This window comes from Neolamprologus multifasciatus, chromosome 2, assembly GCF_963576455.1.
Source record: "Neolamprologus multifasciatus chromosome 2, fNeoMul1.2, whole genome shotgun sequence".
NCBI classification, from domain to species: Eukaryota; Metazoa; Chordata; class Actinopteri; order Cichliformes; family Cichlidae; genus Neolamprologus; species Neolamprologus multifasciatus.
Window position 1 is genome coordinate 17373967 of NC_140440.1, and position 22508 is coordinate 17396474.

General features: G+C 41.7%; 1 protein-coding gene across 9 annotated transcripts; it reads right to left on the reverse strand.

Moving 5' to 3' along the window:
• Window positions 1-101: 101 nt before the first annotated feature.
• On the reverse strand, window positions 102-22378 carry LOC146524167 (long-chain-fatty-acid--CoA ligase 1-like). 9 transcript variants are annotated; one of them, XM_085132199.1, is made up of 23 exons: window positions 18023-18767; window positions 15718-15959; window positions 13919-14224; window positions 13640-13754; window positions 11867-11931; window positions 11399-11500; window positions 11137-11236; window positions 10882-11057; window positions 8720-8752; window positions 8589-8640; window positions 8426-8499; window positions 7314-7391; window positions 7075-7209; window positions 6804-6938; window positions 6384-6479; window positions 6109-6181; window positions 5898-5986; window positions 5685-5801; window positions 5449-5592; window positions 5260-5364; window positions 4892-4963; window positions 3239-4772; window positions 102-248 (listed from the first exon to the last, which is right to left on the reverse strand). In XM_085132199.1, exons 3-22 carry the CDS (start codon window positions 14096-14098, stop codon window positions 4632-4634), a joined length of 2082 nt encoding a protein of 693 aa, XP_084988325.1. In that variant the 5' UTR covers window positions 14099-14224; window positions 15718-15959; window positions 18023-18767; the 3' UTR covers window positions 102-248; window positions 3239-4631. The 9 variants fall into 9 exon arrangements, with proteins under 9 accessions (XP_084988325.1, XP_084988301.1, XP_084988330.1 ...); XM_085132175.1 differs by adding an exon at window positions 16909-17027 and having other exon boundaries at window positions 13919-15959; XM_085132204.1 differs by lacking the exons at window positions 15718-15959; window positions 18023-18767 and adding an exon at window positions 22017-22378.
• Window positions 22379-22508: the final 130 nt, after the last annotated feature.

The following is a 22508-nucleotide window of genomic DNA, read 5'->3' on the forward strand; positions in this document are numbered from 1 at the left end:
CAGTGCCAGGGCTGACAACCCAGTTTGTTTTGCAGATTCTGTATAGCAGCTTTAATATAGGGAGAACACAACTTCCAGATTGTATGAGTTGTTTGTATTAGTTGTTTGTCTTTCTTTTTCTTTGCCAGTTAAACAGTTACTGTTTTGCCTGTTAGTACTCCCTGTCTGTTTTCTTACCTGGTACTTCCTGATCTTGTACTTTGTCCTCATGTTCCCCTCTTTCCTCTCTCCCTCTTTGGACTGACAATCTGTACACACACACACACACACACACACACACACACACACAACAGGAGTTATAAGGTTAATGGGCATCCAGTCAGTTAGCTAGTTAGTACCTTGGGTTCAATATCGGCACATGCACATATGGCAAAATAACCAGTTTCTCTCATTACATTTCAAACAGGACAGTGGTAACAACAGCAGGCTATGGACAATGTTAAGTTTTAGATTTTAAATAGGCTGTATACATTTCAATGACATCAACAGGGCAGTCACATATCGCTAATTTTACTACAGAGCAAACATTGTCGGAAAACACGTTTTCAACTAGGGCTGCCACAAACGATTATTTTGATAGTCGACTAGTCACCGATTATTTTTGCAATTAGTCGACTAATCAGATCATGCATCCATTGGATGTACAGCGTACAGCTTATTGCACCAGCATGCATCTGCTCTCATATAACTATCATTAGCTTACAGCTCTAAGTGTTTAAGGTATGTGCTAACTAAAAATAAAGACAAGATGATAGTTTATTAAATTTGAATGAAATTTGCAGATTGTTTCGGTGAAGTTTAATAAACTCACTGTTATCTAAAATATAACGGGACACCGGAGTATATTCTCGAGCATCTCACACTTCTGATAATCAGTTGTCTGCTTGACCTTTATTCAGCTGTGTAAAAACTATAACTTTAATCTCAGCCTAACCGATTTACTCAGGAACAAATAAAATACTAAAAAAAGCCAAACAATAACATTTTTAAGTTATCTAAGTGACTTATATATGTTTAACCTGAGTAGCGAAAGACCGCAGTGGGTTTGAAAACGATTTGCTGGAGTCCGGTGTTCTCACGGCTCTAGAGAGCCTTGCCCCCGGCTAGCTATCAAGCTAGTGGGTAACTGACGTCTCCGAAAACGTCGGAGCGCTTTTGAAAATATGTGGTGTCTTGATAAACTGAGCAGATATTTGAGGTTTACACAGCTACATTCTCGCCTGAAAATATGCTAAACGTTTATTTTGTGACCCAGAAAGAATAATAAGAGTAATATTAAAACTAACTAGCTGCCGCCATTGTTGGAAACTGAGCTGGGCTGCGCTATGAATTCTGGGACACAGCTCCTTCTTCTTCTTCGGGGTTTAACGGCAGCTGGCATCCTTGTACATGCAGTGCTGCCATCTTCTGTTTCAGTCCGTTATTACACTCTTAAATTCTACTACTTGTTCCTGCGTCTTTTGTGATCTTACAAAGCTTCAAACGACACGTCGACTATTAAATCAGTCGTCGATGATTTTGATAGTCAACGTAATCGTGACTAGTCGACTAATCGTGGCAACCCTATTTTCAACACAGCAGGTTACCTGGTGTCAGTAGCGGTTTTTGATACGGGCGACACGGGCGGTTGCCCGGGGCGGCATCGTGGTGGGGGGCGGCACCACGGGCATCGGCAAAAAAAAAAAAAAAAAAATTGCTCGTATTCATGCTGCCCCGACATCAGCCAGCGCATATTGGGAATGGCACAGGCACTGATCGGTTTTCTATTGCTCATTTGCTGGGAGTAAGGGCGCCCTCCGTTCGTGAGGTGCGCCTGCTGCTTGCGGCACAGGGAGGAGAGGGCGGGGCGGTGGGGGATTCTCTGACCGGCTGGAGCAGCGTCTAATAACCAACTCGCAAAATAAAACAAAATAAAAACAAAACAACAAACAGATATTATGATACAGACTTATAATTTGCACCGATGTTTTTTCGAAATTCTATACGAAAAGTGAGCGCGAGCCCTCGGTGCGCCTGCTCGCTGCTGAAGTCAAAGTAAACTTTATTGTCATCTCCGCTACATACAGTCCAGTATATAGATAGACGAGACGACGAGGCTCCAGTTACAGCAGTGCAAGTAAACAAACAATATATATAAGAAGAGTAAGAAAATAAATATGCACTTTAGGACTCGGGGTAAAGGGATCAATAACAATTTAAAATTTACAGTTTGATGATTTAAAGTCTCACACAACCCGTCGAAAGGGGAGGGGCCTGCTGCTTCCAAACAGAGCACATTTCATTCATAATGTTGTAAATCCAAGCCTATTATGTATTCATGATTTGAATCCTGGGTTGTGTGAAATCCCAGAAATACACCTTTGACAAAGTGAATCTGTGAACTAAGGTGTAGGTGTGTTAGGTTATATTGTGGTGATGGTCGAGTTGGGGGATGGGTGTTCATACTGGAGTGCAAAATTAAAACCAATGGAAGATGGACAAGAAAAGTTCAAAGCCATCAGGTGCTCAGTTTAGAAAAAAGAGAAAAGAAGAGGAGGAGAAACGAGCAAAAGATGCACATAAGCAGATGTGTGATTGGATAATGGCAGCTCATCCTGAACCAATCAGGATCAGAATCAGAATAATTTATTAATAATGAATAATAATAATAATAGATTGGATTTATATAGCGCTTTTCAAGGCACCCAAAGTGCTTTACAATGCCACTATTCATTCACTCTCGCATTCACACACTGGTGGAGGCAGCTACGGTTGTGGCCACAGCTGCCCTGGGGCAGACTGACAGAAGCAAGGCTGCCATATCACGCCATCGGCCCCTAAGGAAATAATGTGGGTTATAGTTGCTCCAAGAAGAAATGGTAAAAATAGCAACAGTAACAGACTAAACTCCAAACAATACATTATGTTACAGATTTTACTATTAATGAGTCATTGTCAGTTGTTGATTTGTCCTGTTCTCATTGTATGACGAATTATCATGGCTGTTTGGTAGCCGTTTGCATACAATGCATACTCTCTCTCTCTTCATATGTGTGTGTGTGTTTCTCTGGCAAAATTCAGTATGGTTCCGACAACAGTTTTATGTTAATGTATAATCCTTAATATGTTTTATGTGTGTGTGTGTGGGGGGGGGGGGGGGGGCGCCAGAGAGTGTTCGCCCGGGGCGCCAAAAAGGCTAGGACCGCCACTGCCTGGTGTAATGTTTTTCAGTTAAAAAGAAACATGGTCGGACTCCTACCTAACTATATAAAGAGTAACTGAAAGTTAAATGCAGCTAATATGTCCTGTTTTAAGCCAGGCACTTCCACCTCTGCTCCGCTGCATCTCAGCCACCATCGCTCTGGCAGCAACGGCGCGGCGGTAAAGCAAGTAGGAGAGAGCCGAGCTGGAACAAACCATTTTGGGAGGGGGGAGGGGTTATCTATACTTTTGTTGTTAAAATGTTCCATCTCAATTAAGTACTGTATGCTTTTTATACTTTTAGTAGTGTGTCCTACAAACAGCAAATATTTTCAAAAAAAGTAAGACATCTTTGGGGTGCTTTGATTCATTTTGGGGGTGCTGAAGCACCTCCAAAACTGGGCTAAAATCGCCCCTGATTAAAAATAACAAAAAGAAATGAGAATCTTTCAAGTTTGTGCATTAGTGAAGCAATGTACAAACATTACACCATTTTTTAATCAAATATTTTACAAAATGTGACATTAAAAACAATTATAATACAAATTAATGTTATTTTTCCTTGTTATCTAAATAATGCATTATTACAAAAACCGATTCATTCGCCAAATCTTTTCCCTTCCTGAACCTACTATAAAGTAATTAAACATTAACAAAGCTTTCCCTCTGTGTCTGCCCTGTATGTTCCTGAGTAACTTCCCTGTGTACAGTAAGCTAACATTGAATTGTTTCATCTGTTGATCCCACTAGACAAGTCCTGACTGCAACTAAATTAATTCATGCAGACAATGAAGGAACCAAGTGAAACAATATTGCTGTTAAAAATTTCAACACTAAAACAAAATCATGACATCAAACTGTCTCATCAATGCCAGTGAACCGTTCTGTGTGAGAATGATGGGAAACGAAAGTGCACAATGTGTGTTTGCTTTTTGCAGGCCTGAGATTTGTGATGTGACAAAGGTGAAGTACAAACAAAAACAGCTTCTTCAGACTCAGCACCTTATCAGCATCATCATCATTAATATTTAAATATCAAAGACTAATCAATTCCATCAACAGTTAAAATCGACTTTCTGTCTTGCGTACCACAGATCCTGTAGTCAAATTATTTTTGTGTTCTGTTGAGCACGACAATCATGTTGTTTGGCCGTGAGAACTAAAGCAAGTCCTCAGGGTTTGTACTGTAGTGTCCTTGTCTTTGTCTATGTCCATAAAATCACATTACTGATTTGATAAGCACTATTGTGTGTGTGAAAGTAGTTGTTACTTTTAATTAATCCAGGTAATAAAAAGATAACCTGCTTTGTAGGCATGATGATGGCCTATGATGATGGCCTCAGAGGGTCTCATTCATTTGCTTTCTGCTATTTTTTCCCCTTTTAATTGAATCTAAAGCACCATTAGAGGAGCTGACACCTATTCTTCCCTCCCGCTCTCCACTTGTCCTTCTACATTTTGATCCCAGCATATAACTCGTCGATCTGGGATCTGAAGTACTGGCGCAGTTCGTTCCTCTTGGCCTTCATTGTTGGAGTGAGCAGGTCGTTCTCGATGGAGAACAGCTCGGTGTGAATGCAGATGGCTTTTACCTAAAGAACAGACATGTGGCCAGGTGGTGTTAGTGACAATAATAATATTACTTCTAATATTTGATGGAAAAACAATTCAAAGTATACAGAAATACTTCAACTACGACTGAGTGCTGTACCTGCTCAAAGGACTTGAGGCCTCCTGCCTTGCCCAGCCTCAGCATGTCTTCCAAGATGGCTGCTTTAACTTCCTAAATACAGAAGAATGAAAAAATTCTCAATATATTACTCAATATTAACATCGTTAAGCTGCTGAACACTGGCCTATGAGTCATTGAACCATAAACAGAAACTTAAACAACAGACGAACCAATGTTGTGTGTACACATAATAATTAGACATCAGATTTTGCCTTATAAACTGTTTATCAGTTTATATTTGCACATATTTCAATAAATCGCTCCACCTATTTCACCTGCAGCAAACAGAGATAAGAAGAAATAAGGGATGGCTCAAGACTTTTGTGCAAGCTTTTTGAATCCATTACCGCTCTGCCACATAGTTCCAGGTAGCTGCCCTGCAATCCCAGCGTCCTCCTGGTCCAGTCAGACAGGAAGTCGGGGTCAGGAACCACCACTGCTACCAGACACGCCTGGAGGCAAACAACATGTAAATGTATCTCATTCAAAGTGGACTTTGTTCTAAAGAAACTTAAAGTTTTAAAGAGAGGACCAACCTGCAGACTGTCTCCATGCACAAATACCTGCGCCACCGCATCACTCCTCATGTAGATGTTCTCTATCTTCTCAGGAGCAATGTACTCGCCCTGTGCCAGCTTAAAGATGTGCTTCTTTCTGTCCACAATCTTCAGGGTGCCATTCTGTAAACAAACACGCGCACACACTGAATCCAGGTGTGGCCACAGACCACATATGTATTGAGCTTAATGTAATGAACAGATGAAGAACCCACCGGAAGCCATTTCCCAATGTCTCCCGTGTGGACCCACCCATCTGCATCGATGGTCTCTGCTGTTCTCTCTGGGTCATTTAGATAGCCTTGGAATACGTTGGCGCCCTTCACGCACACCTGGAACACATACGCGCACGTGACTAGTGTGAATGACTGAAACAACTATGGACGTTAAGTAAGCTATATGTGCTGATGTCGGCTTTTTGGTTTTACCTCTCCCTCTCCATTTTCAGCCAGGTAGTTCATCTCGGGTACATCCACCAGTTTAACTGTGTTACAGGGCAGAGGCGCTCCAACGTGACCTGTTGAGATGAAGTCAGTTTGAGGTCATCTTCAGATCAGTAATCATTTTATCACTTTTACATAGTTGGCTAAAGTAGGTTAAGTAGGGTTGGTTAAGTTCTGCAGCTTTGTTATGTGCTACCTGCAGTGTACTCTCCAGGCATGGTCACTGTGCAACCTGCAGTGCACTCGGTTTGTCCATAGCCTTCATAGAACTGAGACAGAGCACAAACCACAATTATTATTATAATCGTTAATGATGCTGCTGCTACAGACAGAATTATGCAACATGGAAAATGACAAAAGGAGGGCGGGGTGGATCATCCCAGAGGACATTACTGTGATGTCACATATTACGAAAGTAAAACAACACAGGATAACAGTAGATTACATTCAGCAATTGTGTGTGTGTGTTACCTGACAGCCTAGTGCAGCTCTGAGGAAGGTGAGAACAGCTGGAGATATGGGAGCAGCTCCTGTTATCATGAGACGCACACAGCCACCAAGACTGGCCTGCAGAGGGCAGCACATCACATTATTTACTTCACAGCTGCTCAACTGCATCCCAACCAAACTCACTCAGACATTGTTAATGCTCTGATGCTACAGTGTTTTTGTATTGTCATTGTTTGCTCTGTTTTCCATTTTCCTGAAATGGAAATTTTCCTTTTAATAATGTGGATCCCCAGGTAACGAGTAGGTTGGTATTTGTTTTTTTATTTTTTTCACTGTTGTTTAAAATAATAAACTGTATATATTCATGGACAATTAGTCATTTTGTCATAACAGCAGCTGACAAAATAGTATTAAAATAAAAGCGGTGCTGGCTCTGAATACCTGGACCCTGTTGAAGATGAGCTTATCCCATATACTGTCTTTCCTGATGATGCCTTTCATGATCTCAGAATGCTTCCTCTTGAAGGCAAATTCCAGCAGCCAGCGCTTCCAGGGTGAGTTGGCCAGACCGAAGATCTACACCAGAAGAATTACCAGGATTAAACAGAACAACATCAGTAAAGCTTACGATCAGCACTGCATTTATGCAAAATCGTATCTTTATAAGATATCATAGCACACAAATGAGCAGAAAGCTTACACTTCTTCATACCTTATCATACATTCTGTTTAAGAGTCGTGGAACCACGGCGAACACAGTAGGCTTCAGCGCCTTCATGTCATCTGACAGTCGACGAATATCTCCCTGGAAATAACCAATCCTGGCTCCGTGCATCAACATGACTCCCTACCAGACAGGGAGAGGAAATTTGGGACAATGTTATTAAAAGGAACCTGACACAGCAGGCTGGAAGGAATCCTCATTGATTTTTAACGACAGGTGGAACAAACCTGCACGACCCTCTCAAACATGTGAGCCAGGGGCAGATAGGACAAATGGATATCATTGGGAAGCACTGGACAGGTGGTCTAAAACAAACACACACAGCAAGCAATCAACACAAAGACAAACACACATGCACAAAGACAGAGAGGGAAAGCATTAACCTTCGTAATTCCACCGCCCTCCCCAGCATGTAGGACAGATGCAGAAAAGACAGCAAGCTTCTTCTGAAGCGGTCTGAACGTACGACTGGAGAGAAGAGAGACGAGACCATTAAAGGTCTTAGTGAGCTGTGTTTTCTCTGTCTTCCCTTCAGCATTTTTCCTGTCCTTCTCCTTCCTGAAGCTGCATCGACACTAGAAATGATGTGCAGTGATGTGGGGACAGGGTAGAATAAAAATTAAGGCTATTTGGTGACTTTGAGTGTCTACGGGTGAACAAACTCCTGGTGATGAAAAGTGGGCAGTACCCACAATCAATAAAGTCTCAACTTCCAGGCAAGCACCTGAGGAAACTACTAGACTGACATACAATACGTTAGAGCTGGGGAGTCAAACATAAGGCCCGGGGGCTAAATTGGTCCAACAAAGACTGCAATCTTTGGACATACATTTTACACTTTTTGTTATATTTTCATAAGTTTTACAGTTTTTTCTACTGATAAAGAGACAATTCATATAACATCAAAGTAACAGACAAACAAATGTTTTCTTTAACTACTATAGAAACTTTAGTTTTCTACATTGAGTCCGTAGTAATTATGAAATGTTTTCTGTAATTTTGCACATTTATTTATTTACAATTTAAGCCCTAAGAGTCACGGCGACAGATTACTTTCATTTACTAGAAAAACATTTTCTTGTTATGCAGAAAAACTTTTAGTTTTTACATTTCACGTTAACATATCTCAGGGATTAAGTGTGGAGTTACTACTTTATATTAAATGAAAGGAGCATTTCACAGGTCCAGCCCACTCAAGATCAAAGTGGGCTGTATGTGACTCACAATGAGTCTGACATCCCTAAGTTAGAGGGTCACCACAAGGTCTCAAACGACCAGCTTCAAAGAGATGTGCGATGAGCAAATAGAGAGATGGCCTATGGTTACATCAGCACCTCACCTCTGTGACCTTGATGACAGCTGAGCAGTTGGAGACGATATTCCCATGTGTCAACATAGCTCCCTTTGGTTTTCCTGAAAGTGCGTACAGGAGACATGGCAAATATTTTAGCTAACGCATATCAGAGTGGCTGCATGTCACTGTGAGTCTGTGGATGTGTCACCTGTTGTTCCACTGGTAAAGCAGATGACTGCCATGTCCTTGGGCTGAGGAGGCTGAAGAGATGGAGGTAAAAATGGATCAGACAGCATCCTCAATATTTAGAGACAGTCTAACAGGCCTGTGTTTACATACCAGTGGTTCCTGGTGGTTGGCCTTCCCTATGGCCTGTGCAACAAGAAAAGCAGGTTAACTAACAGATCTGAGAATACAGAGATAAAAGGAAATGATGACAACTGAGACAAAACAACAGGAAACGTAGGCAGAAGAAGTAACCATCTAAGAAACAAATGAAAGTGAAAACAGGCCAAATAAACACAAAGCAGCAAGGACAGCAAAACTAAACTATTTGCCTACTTCCTGGATTATTAGCTTTTTGCACATCTGTCACACTGAAATGTTTCAGATTACTAGAAAAATTTTAACTTTTTTTTAAATTTAATTTTACACAAAGATAATCAGAGTAAACTTTTCATTTAGTAAAGATGAAAAGCTATCAAAGCCAGTTTGGCTCTGTGTAAAAGCTGTTAACTGGTTGTGAAACCCTCGTATTTGTGATAACCGATAAATCTGAGACGAGCCTGTTCTTTTTGGTCAGCAGTGATTTTCTCCTTGTAACTCTCCCATGATGTCATCTCTTTTCTTATTGTTGAATCATGAACTTTGACCTTACTGAGATAAGTGAGGCTTGCAGTTCATTAGATGTAGTTTTATTTTTCCGTTACCTCCTCGATGTGTCACTGATGCAATCTAGGAGTAAATCTGATTATGTGCCCAATCCAGGGATGGTTCACTTGAACGCTTCTAGTTTGATCCATTTGTGGTCACCGGCTCGCCCTTAGAACTGCATTTGTAACAATTTTGTAACTGATAGATGTTGAGGACTTTGTTTCTGTCACGGCTGGCGGGGTGAGCTGTGTGGTGTGGAGGAAAAGGAGGACCCAAAATGCAGACAGCCGACTGATGATATGAGTGAGAGTTTATTTACAAGGTGGCAGTTGCAGAAACAGGCAACGAAGCGTGAGAAATTACTAACAGAAACCTAAACTGGGAGAAACTAAAGAGCAAACCTGAAATCTTAACGAAACAGAGAGCAGAGCAGAGCAGAGAGACGCAGACTAAGGAGCAGGATACCAAGAAACACAGACGAGCCCACCACGAACACAGACCGACACCCACTAAATATACACACACAAGGTAATCAGGTAATCACACACAGGAGGGAAGAACAGCTGAACCCACATGAGGAACGGAGGAGACAAGCTGAACACAATGACAACAGACACAGACCTTCAGAACAAAACAGGAAATCTAGAACCCGAACCGGACACAAGGGGGGAGGACACAGAATAACTAGAACAGAGGAAAATAATCATAGAACACAAAACGCTGGGTCAACGACCCAGCACTATGACAGTTTCCTTTTGGTCTTTTAAACTTTATTTCTTTTAACCTACTTCACTTTGTTAGACAGGTTTAGCATTCCAGTGATTTCATGAGTCAGAAGGTTTGACAGTAATCAAATAAAATTAAACTCAACTTTCTGAAAATGTGGTTAATGGCATTTAATTCATGGTTTAAAAAAGGGGGGATCAATAACTTCACACATAGAAGGTCTGGGTAGCTTTTTTTCCTTGAATAAATGAAGTTTATCTTTTAAAAGACTGCATTGTGTATTTAAACCTCCCACTGTCACAGCTGGACACAGGGAGGTGTTTAGCTCAGTATACACATGGTATTTGGGTCAGATCACATTTAAGTGAATTGCTCTGGAGTTCATTTGGACTCGCACAGAGACCACCTCCTCCAAAGCGTCTCATTGTGGTGGTTCTGGTCTGCACCAGAATGTGATTACTGTGCTCACATCTGTCCAAGCGAACCACACCAGTGACACAGATTGAAAGGTGGGGAGCGTCCCCTTTAATTGACAGCAGACCCCTGCTAGGTTGGATAGGTTTTCTTTCCCCCTTAATAAATGAAATCATCGTTTAAAACTGCATTTTGTATTTACTCTTGCCTTTGTCTAATATTTCAATTTATTTAATGATCCGAAAGATTTGAAAGTGTGAGAAATATACAAAAAATAGAAAATCAGGAAGGAATTGAGTACTTTTACAGCACTGCACAAAAACAGAAAACAAAGGAGAAGCTGTTGAAGGAAAAGAATAAAATTGATTAAAGGCAAAAGCAGAAGAATGAAACAAACACACACAAAAGACAAAGAAATTACGATAAATAATAATAATAATAATAATAATAATAATAATTAATTTAAAAAAAGAAAAAGCCCTTTTGACCATCATCTCCTGCAGGCTGAGGATGTGGATTCCAGCCTGCTGTCCCCGTTTGATCAGGCTGGTGTTCGGGCTCTCCATTAGAACAATGGTTCTCACACTGTGTTTCGTGTTGTTAATGCAGTCCAGCACTAGATTGACTTTATCTGTCACATCGCACACTATAGTTGAGATAGAAGCTGCAAAAACAAATAGCAAATAATCAGCTGAATGTCTTCAGAAAAACCTCTGCCATGTATCCAAATCACCGTTGTTTACCTTTGTCTATAATATAGCCGATGGCCTCCGTTCCCAGCGTGTCATACAGAGGGACTGACACCAGAGAATAGGTGTAACACGCCAGCTCACTGATGGTCCACTACACACACAAACATTACAAGATTAAGTTTGATAATGACTCCGTCGTCAAAAAGCAGCACATTCAGGTTCATCTTAGCACTGAAGTAATGAGGCTGTGAGATCATAGAGCAGCTGCTTGTTAAAGTAAAGACTAAAACCGTGAAAGTGTGCGATTATGTACCTCTGGTCTGTTCTGAGAGAATATGCCGATGTGAGAGTCGGCGGTCTTGCTGTTTCCTTTGTGAAGAAATGCAGAACCCAGATTCTCTGCTTGCTCAATTACCTAACACATAAACACACACATATACACACAGACACACACACACCAGCTGTTAATGCTGACAAACTCAACCTTCTTCAGCCTCAGAAATCAAAGTTTGATTTATGCTCATTTTGCCTTTTCACCTTCTCATTTACATTTGATCACTTTTAGCACAAAGTTACAAAGTGACGATTTCAGATTTGCATACAGAATAAAATAACGCACTTGCAGAGTGAATGTCACCGGCAAACAACGTGACCAAAAAAGACGAGGTCACCTTTTTGACCACCACTTTGTAAACAACTGTTTATACTGACTGCAAACTGTAGCTTTCACCCTGGAGGCCATAATGTTTATACAAGGTGAACTAATCTTGGTATCTCTTACCTCTCTGTAGGAAATCCATTCATAAGGCTGTTTTGGCTTCCTGGAGCCGACACAGGGACCGTTACCTGGACGATGAAAGAGAAGAGTTACTACAGTGGAAAGTTAGAGCAACCTAATGTCACAAATTCAAAAGTGTTCCCAGGATGTCTTCATACACATATCCCTATTACACATACAGATGATTACACTTCCTACCCTGCATGCTTGGCTGCTGGCACAGCAGTAAACTGGAGTGTTGACTATTGTGTCAGCCTTTTTGGCATTAAGAAAGAGTACACAGGTACTGTTGATAAAAGCAGCAACCTCAAAATTAAGCCAACACAGAAGAACAAAGACCGCAGTCCCTGCAATGGACACTTGACTTTGGCTTCAAAAGAGAGTCAGTCAGTGAAAATTCAGCTAGGCTAACAGCATGTTTACACACTGAGGGCGTTTTCACACCTATACTCTGATGTGAATCAGTTGAGGACTTTGCAAACTTGTAGCTTTTTCCTGTTGCTTTGTTTATGTTCACACTTAAAAAAAAAACTACAAGAGAATAGCAGTTGAACCAGCACACATCACTGCAAACCACATGAGAACGTTTAGGCCCCTTATTGGTCAAATGTGTCGGCGGGAGCAGAAAGGTAAATACAGGAAAAAGGTGTTTTGTTCTGGCCTAGTGGATAACGTGGAAAATTTACATACATTTTACGGTTAGTTGCTGTAGTTACTGACTGTTTGTGTACCATATTTTCCGCACTATAAGGCGCACTTAAAATCCTGTAATTTTCTCAAAAATCTACAGTGTGCCTTATGTATGAATTCTGGTTGTGCTTACTGACCTCGAACCGATATTATGTGCTACATGGCGCTCAAACATCTGTCAAAAATGTTTTAGTACGACTTTTGTAAGCTACGAAGTCGCACCGCTAGATGGATTGTTGGAGCATTATGGCTACTGTAGTCAGGAGCCTCGCGGAGGAATCTGGGTCCTAAACTCGGTCTACTTCAGGTCCCAAAGTCAAACGAACACTGCAGCATCACTGAGAGTTACAAACTGCCTAAATTCTTTCATCTTTAATAAAATGATCAGCGTTGCGGCTTCACCAGGTGTAATAATTAAGTTTAACATCCAGGCATCCAAGAAAACAGAATTTAATAAATTTAACGGAGTTAGAAGTTGGCAGAAAGTTAGCTTGCTAGCTTCCACCTAAACATGGTATAGCATGTTCTGACTGAGAGATTTCTGAAATAATTTAACTGTGTCTTTCACCTTCTTAACTAAATATGGACTTCTGGTTCCAAAACAACTGACACAATGGCTCTTATGGTTGGCACATACATGTGACAAAGCTGTTCCTCTAATGTGGAAAAACCACATGAGTAGCAATCCATGTCATTCACTTTCTTTTTCAGATTGTTCCTCTGCAAAAATGGAAAAAGGGTCCCATTTTTAAATGCTCATCTTTAAAGCAGCAGCATAGATGTTTAATATGAAAACTGTAAAAACAACAGTTGCGGTCTCTACAGCTAAATTTGCCTTAATGATCGCATATCAGGTTAATTTTTACATAACGTGTGTCATAAAATTGTATTAAAATATCTAAATATTCAAATAAAATATCCATCTTTTATATACAGTTTTTGTATTCAACAAAGTCAAAGTTACTTTGAGATGTTAGACACATCATCACTACTGCACCAGTGCAGTTAAGGATGAATGTGAATGCGAGCTTGATTTATACAGTAAAAGTACCACATTGGGATTAAATTGTATTACCGGTGACTTACTGGACACTCTGGCGCCTCTGAGAAAGAATTCATACAACGTAGTGGCATCATCATAGATATGTGTCAAGGGACTGTCAGTGGTCAGTAGAACTGATCGGCGTGCCAAATCTCCACCCTCACAATGACAATGAAAAAGATCGTGAATGCAACAATAACGACAGTAGCTGGAACGTTTCTGTGTAAAAAATCTTGTTAGAGAATTAATGACAGCAAGTAATTTGTGGGTCACATTATCGATCAGCATAACTATCCTGTGACTCTGACAGGGACCAAACTTACCTGAACCTCAACTGACTGCATCTGGAGGTCACAGACCAGTGGGAGGGGCCTGGGTCGTGTTGCCAGGTAATAGGTTGTCGCAGCAACCACAGCCCCCATGCTGACTAACACAGGGGTGGACATGTTTCTGGCGTAGCAGCTGACATCTAGATCTGGCAGCTTCTGAATAAACTCCTCCATGTTATTTGCGATGAGGTGCCTTCAACAACACTGACTGCTCTGCTCTGTTCGTCCAGGTGCAGGTAGACTGAATGCCCTGAGGTGTGGTTGCAAGTAATATGAAGCTGTTTTTGGCCAGGAGTTCAACTAGAAAGAGCAAGAGAAGACACATCGTTATTGTACTTTGAATCTTTTTTATCCATAGTTTAGTAAAGTAAGTAAGTAAATTTTATGTATATACCACCTTTCTAGATAAAAGATCACAAAGTGCTTCACACAGGGAAGACAAAGTATAAAACAAAAACAGACAAAAGTTAACAAAATGCAATTCTAAAACGATGTTTTTAGTTGTTTTTTAAAAGAAGCTACTGAGTCCACAGATCTTAAGCTCAGTGGGAGACAGTTCCACAGTCTGGGACCCATGGTGGCTTTGTATGCTGAATAACAAGTAGGCTCTGATCACATGACCTCAGAGACCTGCTAGGGACATAGGGCTGTAAAAGTTCAATGATGTAGGCAGGTGCTTGACCATGAAGAGCTCTAAAGGTCAGAACCAGAATCTTAAAATGGACTCTGAATTCGATGGGGAGCCAATGCAGCTGTATCAGCAACGGTGTCACATGTGAGTACTTCGATGTTTTGGTCAGAAGCCTTGCTGCAGCGTTTTGGACAATCTGCAGACGCTCCAGGGAGTTTTTTCTTAGCGATGTAAACAGTGAATTACAGCAATCCAATCATGATAAAATGACTGCATGAATAATAATCTCCAGTTCAGTGCGAGACTTAATTTAGAAATGTTTTGTTAAGTGATAAAAGCAGGACCGAACCAGAGATTTGACGTGAACATCCAAAGTGAGCCGGGTCAAAGATTACCCCGAGGTTCCTGATGGAAGATTTCACAAATGTTGAAAGAGGACCAAGAGCATTCATTATCTTAGGTACATGTCTGTCAGGAGCACATACAAGGACTTCGGTCTGTCCTTCATTAGGTTGGAGAAAGTTGTCGACCATCCAACCTTTAATGGATTCTAAGCACTCATTCAGAATCTGCAGCTTAGAAACATCTTGGGACTGGATATCATCTGGGTAGCAAATGCCCTCAAAGGGGCTTAACATATGCTGGAGAGGAAGTAGATACATTAGAAACAATAAAGGCCCCAGCACAGAACCATGTGGTGCACCATAGGTTATGTTACGACCCGGCTCAAAAGCCGCAACATAAAAAAGGAGACGAATACCAGAGTATAGGTGAGAAGAGGTATTATCTTAGAATGGAATACCAGGTTGGCTAAAATGGCTGGTGCCACCAAGGCAAAGACAAGTGAGCTCCCTGGGAAGCTTGCCTCAGGTATGCTTTTATCCACACCTGACTAGGTGTGGCCAATTAGCACCAGCTGAACACATTGAGATAATTAGGGGCTACAGAAGGACGTAACACCTGCTCCCTCAAAAGGGTTCCTCTAGGACCCCTAAATTTATTAAAAGCCCCTCTGAAGCCTCCAGGTCCTTGACCCACAAACCTGAAATAAAAGTAAAAGCTTAGAAGTGGAAGATGACCGGTATTTAGAAACTGTCACAGAAAAGTATCGTTCATATAGGTATGAGGACAACCACTCCAAGGCAGATCCAGATACACCGACCCAATGTTTCAGCCTTTCAAGCAGAATTCGATGGTCAACTCTATCAACATCAGGAGAGCAGAACATTTTCCTGCATCGTTTTGCATCAAAATGTCACTGGAGACTCTGAGAAGGGTTGTATGTCTGTGAAGGTTCTCAATCATCCAGGTCATCGTAGTCTAAGGAGCTTGGAAAGAAAAGCGTCTGGACTTCTTTAAGTTGCTTGAAGACGTTTCACCTTCATCCGAGAAGCTTCTTCAGTTCTAGGGTCAAATGGTGGAGAGTTGCAGATTTAGACAGATGTCAGATATCGGCTGCTGATTATAACCAAATCTTCAAGCCGACACACACAGACAGCAGTGGCAGATGTTTATCCGGACCTGAAAGACTTTGGTCTAATGTAAAGTCTGTTTGTTTGTCAATAATAATCCTGTGCACTGAAGCATGCAACATCTCTTTACTGTTAAGTACAGAAACATAATGAAAGACTGCTGCTTTTCCCGTACAGTAATAGCAGGTGATCTCGTTCAGCTGTGACTCACGTTACAGTGTAATTGGATCGTATATCATATATTTAACAGATTCTCCCAGGCGTCAGATGTATTCGTCCCATTCCGTGCCAGTGTTGGTGTTTAATAGTTGGAGGAGTTCTCAGCATTACAACAAAAACACAGTTAAGCCTCCCTCATCCCACTTATGTCCCTCGCTTCCTCTCTCTCCCTCTCTCTCGTCTGCCCTCCCTCAACCCTCATGTCAGGCTCGCGTGTCCCAGCCTACGTCTCTCTATGTTTCCTGTTTTATTATCTTGCGTTCCCTGTTCAGTATGTTTAGTTTTGCTCCCATGTTCATTCGTGTTCATTCATGTGTTTCCAGTCCCCTCATCACCTCTCTGTGTATTTAGTGTGTGAGTTTTCTGTCAGTCGGGGTCAGATCGTCTGCGTTTCATGTTTCAGGTATTCGTGTTAAGCATGTCCAGGGTTTTCATGTTCAATTCTAGTTTAGCCAGTTTAGGTTTTTCTTTAGTTTTGTATTGTTTGCTTTGCCCTTTATTTTGTAATTTTTCAATCAGCTATAACAAAAAGTGCTTCATTTTGTCTGCGTTTGGGTCCACATTTCTAAGTCCACACAGTCTCCCAGCACAGACTGTGACTGCAAAGCTGTTGAAAAATAAACAGACTGGAAAGTGTGACATCTTCATATGAAGACGATGACCTTTGGTCCAGACCAGCGGTGGGCAACTCCAGGCCTCGAGGGCCAGTGTCCTTGGTCGAATACAGCTGATTTAAATGGCCAAATCACCTCCTCAACGTGTCTTGAAGTCCTCCAGAGGCCTAGTAATAAACAAATCAATTAATTCAGGTGTGTTGACCCAGGGTGAGATCTAAAACCTGCAGGACACTGTTGCTCGAGGCCTGAAGTTGCCCACCCCTGGTCTAGACTCTAGAAAACACAGACAACACTTCTCACAGCAACACCAAGGCAGACCCACGATTTGGACTTCTCCTCTCTCAGCTCTCAAAATGAAAGTTGCTGCATTCTCATTAGCAGGATAAAAGACTGAACTGAAGTGTGAGAAAACAATCCTACTTAAAGCACAGCTTGAGTTGAAATGTACCTCAAGAGTTCAGGTTCCTGTATCAGCTGTCACCTCTCTCACAGTCACATCCTGTTACTCTACATAAACTGCTTAACAAAATACATCACTGTTAAATGTTAATGCTATTGTTTCTCTTTTAAGACCAAGAAAAAAAAACATTGAAATTATAGAGTGCTCACTTCTTTGCACATGGTCAAAATCGGTCAAGAATTCAACAAGGGGTCGAATCCTTCTTTCCCCGACTGCACATATGCAGAAAGAGTTCAATCAACTTCAAAACTTAAATTGGAAGTAATATTATTACAGAAAAGCATTTAGCATTTTTAAATAATCTTTTTTTATTATTTTGGCAGACCATCCACCAATTCAGTTCAATTCATTTTATGTAGCATCAAATCACAACAGCAGTCACTCTAGGGTGCTTTATATTATAAGGTGAAGACGCTTCCACATTACAAGGAAACCTTCAGTCTAGTTTCTCATCCTTTGATTGCAGAGCGCTTGTTTCACCTACACTAATACTACTCAGTGTTTCATTTCCCAGCACAACACTTGCATGACAATATCATGAGCCAGTCTCTTAAACTGGAATAACCTGTAAAAGAAGAGGCTTAGCTGTGAATGCTAGTTAATAATAACAGGATAATGCAAGAACAACATACTACACACACTATTTCCGTATCCCCGTGTGTGTTTCTCCATGTTTTAACGTGTTTCTCACCCACTAACCTGCAACAGAGAGCAGCCAGGTGAGACACTGAGCATCCAGTGGCAGGGATCCTGCAGTTTTTACTGCCGCTCTGTCTCCACAATGCACTAATGCACCGCTGACACGCAACAGCAACAAACATTCTTTTAAGAGGTCAGGCGGGGCCACGGGAGCCCTCTAATTGGCTGGCTCCTGGAAAACAATCAGTCTAACTCAAAGTCAAACAATCAATGCATGTTTCTGTCATTTAATCTGATAGTGGAGACTGGGAGACCAAACCAAGCAAAGTTAAACTTATTACGTATCTTCAAAATCAATAAACAACATCAATATGGACTCTTTGTCTGATGACGCGTCTCTTTCATTTGTCTCATTCTCACACAGTTACAGCCTTCTTGCAAAGGACAACAGCAACGCCTGAGTGCCTTCACCTTTGCCACAGTGACCTATGACCCACATGTGGTCAGCTGAGCTGATAGTGAAAAACTATCTGACACAATGTTCTGGGGCAAAAGTATGTGTGACCATACATGAAGATATTTTCTGTCTTGTGATTGTTAAATATTGACTCATCTGTGTTTATCATGTGAACATGGTTCTCAACAGCCTGTAAGCTTAGGACAATATTCCCTCTGTGCTCGGTGCTTTCTGTGTCAGCATGACCAGGCCAACTTCCTTCTTTAAATCCTGTCAACTACACAACAGTGGACGATCACCAATTACACACACATCACTACAGTGGGCACATACTTCCTCCATGTCTTAAAAAAAAAATAAATATATATATATATATATATATATATATGTATATTTTTTTAATATTGATGGTTAAAGAGCTGGTACTCATGCAGCACTTTTCTCCTGAATTTGAGCACTCGGGCGCTTTCATGCTCACATTCATTCAGTCACGGGACAGACTTGAATGAGGAAAAGAAAAGGGAGAAAGAAAGAGGGAAAGAAAAACAGCAGAGAAGAGGGACGGGGATAAAGGGCAAAAAACAAAAACCAACAAAATAAACAGACAGAAAATACATATATCAATCACCTGGATCACCTGTTGAGAAAGAAAAAAGAAAACAAGCAGAAGAAAAAGAGAGCAATAGAATAAACAACATCATGATGATCTATGTGAATATAACAGTAAATACTAAATATTAAACATTATTGTGCAGCACGTAATATCGACAGCGCACAGTGTGCTTTGAGGTAGGAGCCAAAAAGGGTGTAGTTTGTGTGTGTGAGCACCCGTGTGTACACCTATGAGCATGAGCGCGCTTGTTTTTAAAAGGTTCCTTCATGTAATGATCTGCTAGAGGGTTTGGGGAGCCACAGCCCTGTGAGCCGGTGTGTACCTGGACGCCTATCCCCGGACACAAAGAACCACCAACGCACCGATGTCTGAGGGCGTTTGCCACTGGCAGGGAAAGTGGTGGGGGGAGATAGGCCTCCATACCTTGGAGGACCTGGGATGTCCCCAGAGAGGTGGCGTCTGATACCCAACCTGACATATGGACACAGACATACAGGCACACACAGATACAAACATCCATTCCCACCCTCATGCTATTATATGCAATTACTCAACACTCAACCAACAGAGAGACACTGTACACACAATCACACTCCCCAAGCGTACTCTAAGAACCGGGTCTAGGTACCCTTGCCCCTGGAGGGGGAAACTGCACCCAGACCCAGGTGGTGTTACCCTTTTCCCTGCGGTGGGGAGAAGCAGACCGCCCCGACTCTGCAGCAGCAGGGAGGCCCCACATTCCAGACCCCAGTCGGACGGCCAACTTCTCCTCCTAGCCCCCCGTTCCGGCAGGCCGCAGAGAATGGGGGTGTGTGAAGACTCCAAACCTCCCTCCGCCCGCTCATATGTAGTGTTGATGCATGTGTGTTCGAAGGTGCATTTAAAACCCAGGAGGGCATGGAGCTACCTGCCAGAGAGCAGCAGGTAAGCGCATAGCCCAGGGGTGTCCAAACTTTTTTCACTGAGGGCCACATACATAAAAATATACGAGGGGCTGGGCCACTTACTAGAAATTAGGTATATAACCTTAACTTTAGTGTATTAAAGTTAGAAAAATCACTTAAAAGTGGTCGAATATGTTATGTTGTTGAATATAATTAAAGACAAAGCTGCCTTCATCACAGCTTTCCATAGATGGATCTTTATTGATTTATTCAGAAAAAGCTTTGGTAGCTCATTCTCAGAACATCAGCCTCAGATTTCTTCTTAGACATAAGATTTACAGCACAGAGAAAAAACAAAGGGGAAAATGGGACGGCTACATTTCAAGTTTGTTATTTAAGTTATTAGGCTTAGCAACACACCTATTAACATCCGTATGAAACGATTATCAACATTAACAGACTGAACTGGACTTAATAACAGGAGTGCATAATTTTAGTAAATTATTCTGGTGAGTATCAGCTGCGCTGGGTATGTAAATCGGGCCATCCAGCTGCGGTGCTGATTGCCACTCGTGGCAAAAGTCAGGACAAATGTCACTTGATCAAGGAGCAAATCTGCATCAGATGAGATCAGCTGACTGTGCGTGCGCTGTGCACAGCGGTGTGTACTCTGTGTGTGTTAATCAGTGGTTGTTGATCAATGGTCATGAGAACTTGCATAATTACAATTAAGGAACTGACCTCCCAGCCCATTGTTCCTTCAGTGGGCTGGTTTCAGTCATTATGCAAATGTACTGTTTATAAGATTGAAACCTGCAGTCAGCTGAGACTGAAGACGTCACTTATGTTTCTCCCACAAACGCTATGTCCACATGAACAGAATCAACTTTTGGAGATATAAAGGAGAACATCACAGCCTGATACCTGCAGGTCTGACAGCAGCAGGTGTATCACTCCTGTTTCTACCTGGAGACAGCAGTCGCCTCATTGTTCTGACACACAACACAAAACTATCCACAACACTACACACTAACTACACAAGACAACACATTAACTACACACTACAAACAGGCTAAACGTCACAAATCTCTCTTCCTAAACAACCAAATGTCGTATTGCCATATCATTTTTGATTGGTCGACATGGTGCATTTTTCCACCAACACGAAAGGGCTGTTTTTTGATTTTGTTTGGGTTTTTTTTTAATTTTTTGCTCATAAGCAGAGAGTGCTCGCTGCGCTGTCCTTAGACATTAAACGTGACGAAACTATTGAGGAAAAAACGCCGCGTATATATTGTTTATCATGACTCTGGTTTTACGTGGCCTATCAATACTGGTAAATAAACTGGTATATATCACCTTGTTGCTTTGTCTTTAAGTGGTCATGTGATTGGCTTACCACGACTACTTTATTCTTCCTCAGTCAAACAGCAGCACTCATGCGATTGTTGTGCCCCCTTAGCTCCAGGTGTTGTGCCAAAAAGTTATCGTCGGGCAGAAAGTGATGATTGCCGTCCGCGGGAGCACGCAGCTGCTTAAAGGTGTAGCGCCCAGATCACTTACAGCTACTTCCGTACAACTGATGTAGTAAGCTGAGCACAGCTTCAAACGTCTGTTGAAAAATAGTAACGCGACCGCACCGAATTTTCTTGTTAGTAACGGTAACGGCGTTGTAACGATAGAAATAGTAATTAGTTAGATTACTCGTTACTGAAAAAAGTAACACCGTTAGTAACTATTCCCATCACACACACACAAATACACCAACACAATAACGACTAAAGTGTTGTGTTGTTGCACTTTGCCAGCTTTTAAAACACAACCTCCAGCAGCTTGTTCATGCCCGCCTCCCTTTAGCAGCGGTGCCCGGAGACACATCTGTCTGACAGCGCTGACTGGACTTAAAGTCGGAATGGAAACTCCCCCCCCCCCCCCCCCCCCCCCACACACACACAACGCACTAGGACTATTAAAAGCGTGCACAGCATTTATCATATCATAATAATTTATCATATTAATAAATGCGCGTGCAAACACAGGTTAGCGTTGTTTTCTGTCACGCGCCACCTTTATGGTTTCGCTTGAATATAACTAACTTACCTGATTTCTAAACGGAGCTCGCTTTGATATTCTTCTTAATGCCAGCTGGGATGTGCTGTTCTCCTATTAGCACACTTTCTTTAGCATACTGTATCAAAGCCAGCAAACACACTATTATTTCTTTCAGTCGTGATTAACTGACTACGGTGAGCTGCTGTCGCTTACTTCGCACCTGTTCCCACGACTTCTCCCCGGTTTCTCGCTCCTCACCTCGCGCACACCTGACCAGCCAATCATGGCATTACACAAGTTTCAAACTTCCGGACAAGTGTTTCACAATAAGTTAGCAGTAAAAGGTTCAATGCGTAAAATACTAGATCCATGATTCAGCTTTGCGTTCACCAGTCAGTCTGGTGAACGCAAAGCTGAATCATGGATCTAGTATTTTTGCGTTCACCAGTCAGTCTGGTGAACGCAGAAGGTGTGTTTTTCTCACGGGTCACTTTATGACAAGATGCAGCGTGGAAGGTAATTTCACTATCAGGGTCTCAC